This window comes from Lottia gigantea (assembly GCF_000327385.1).
Source record: "Lottia gigantea unplaced genomic scaffold LOTGIsca_18096, whole genome shotgun sequence".
Lineage (NCBI taxonomy): Eukaryota > Metazoa > Mollusca > Gastropoda > Lottiidae > Lottia > Lottia gigantea.
In genome coordinates this window covers 1-1,001 of record NW_008708319.1, presented here as the reverse complement: position 1 = coordinate 1,001, position 1,001 = coordinate 1, and the positions used below count along the sequence as shown (strand labels likewise).

General features: G+C 23.5%; 1 protein-coding gene across 1 annotated transcript; it reads right to left on the bottom strand.

Moving 5' to 3' along the window:
* Positions 1-10: 10 nt before the first annotated feature.
* LOTGIDRAFT_81020 (hypothetical protein) lies at positions 11-550 on the bottom strand (the record flags this gene model as incomplete). The annotated part of the gene is made up of 1 exon (XM_009052393.1): positions 11-550. A coding segment is annotated over one exon (540 nt), but the record flags the coding sequence as incomplete, so codon positions are not given.
* Positions 551-1,001: the final 451 nt, after the last annotated feature.

Sequence of the window (1,001 nt, the reverse complement as noted above, 5' to 3'; positions counted from 1 at the left end):
ATCTGTAAAATAGTAAATCTGTAAAATAGTAAAACTGTAAAATAGTAAAACTGTAAAATAGTAAAACTGTAAAATAGTAAATCTGTAAAATAGTAAAACTGTAAAATAGTAAAACTGTAAAATAGTAAATCTGTAAAATAGTAAAACTGTAAAATAGTAAATCTGTAAAATAGTAAATCTGTAAAATAGTAAATCTGTAAAATAGTAAAACTGTAAAATAGTAAATCTGTAAAATAGTAAAGCTGTAAAATAGTAAATCTGTAAAATAGTAAAACTGTAAAATAGTAAAACTGTAAAACAGTAAATCTGTAAAATAGTAAAACTGTAAAATAGTAAATCTGTAAAATAGTAAAACTGTAAAATAGTAAAACTGTAAAACGTAATATGTAAAATTGTACAACGTAGTTAAAACGTAGTATGTAAAATTGTACAACGTAGTTAAAACGTAATATGTAAAATTGTACAACGTAGTTAAAACGTAATATGTAAAATTGTACAACGTAGTTAAAACGTAGTATGTAAAATTGTACAACGTAGTTAAAACGTAGTATGTAAAATTGTACAACGTAGTTAAAACGTAGTATGTAAAATTGTACAACGTAGTTAAAACGTAGTATGTAAAATTGTACAACGTAGTTAAAACGTAGTATGTAAAATTGTACAACGTAGTTAAAACGTAATATGTAAAATTGTACAACGTAGTTAAAACGTAGTATGTAAAATTGTACAACGTAGTTAAAACGTAGTATGTAAAATTGTACAACATAGTTAAAACGTAGTATGTAAAATTGTACAACGTAGTTAAAACGTAGCATGTAAAATTGTACAACGTAGTTAAAACGTAGCATGTAAAATTGTACAACGTAGTTAAAACGTAGTATGTAAAATAAGGAAAACAGATTTTGTAAAGCTATTATTTTTGACAATATATAATTAACGGTAATTATGTCACGCTATTTAACTATATACAATAGTTTCATAATAAATATTTTCAACCCAGA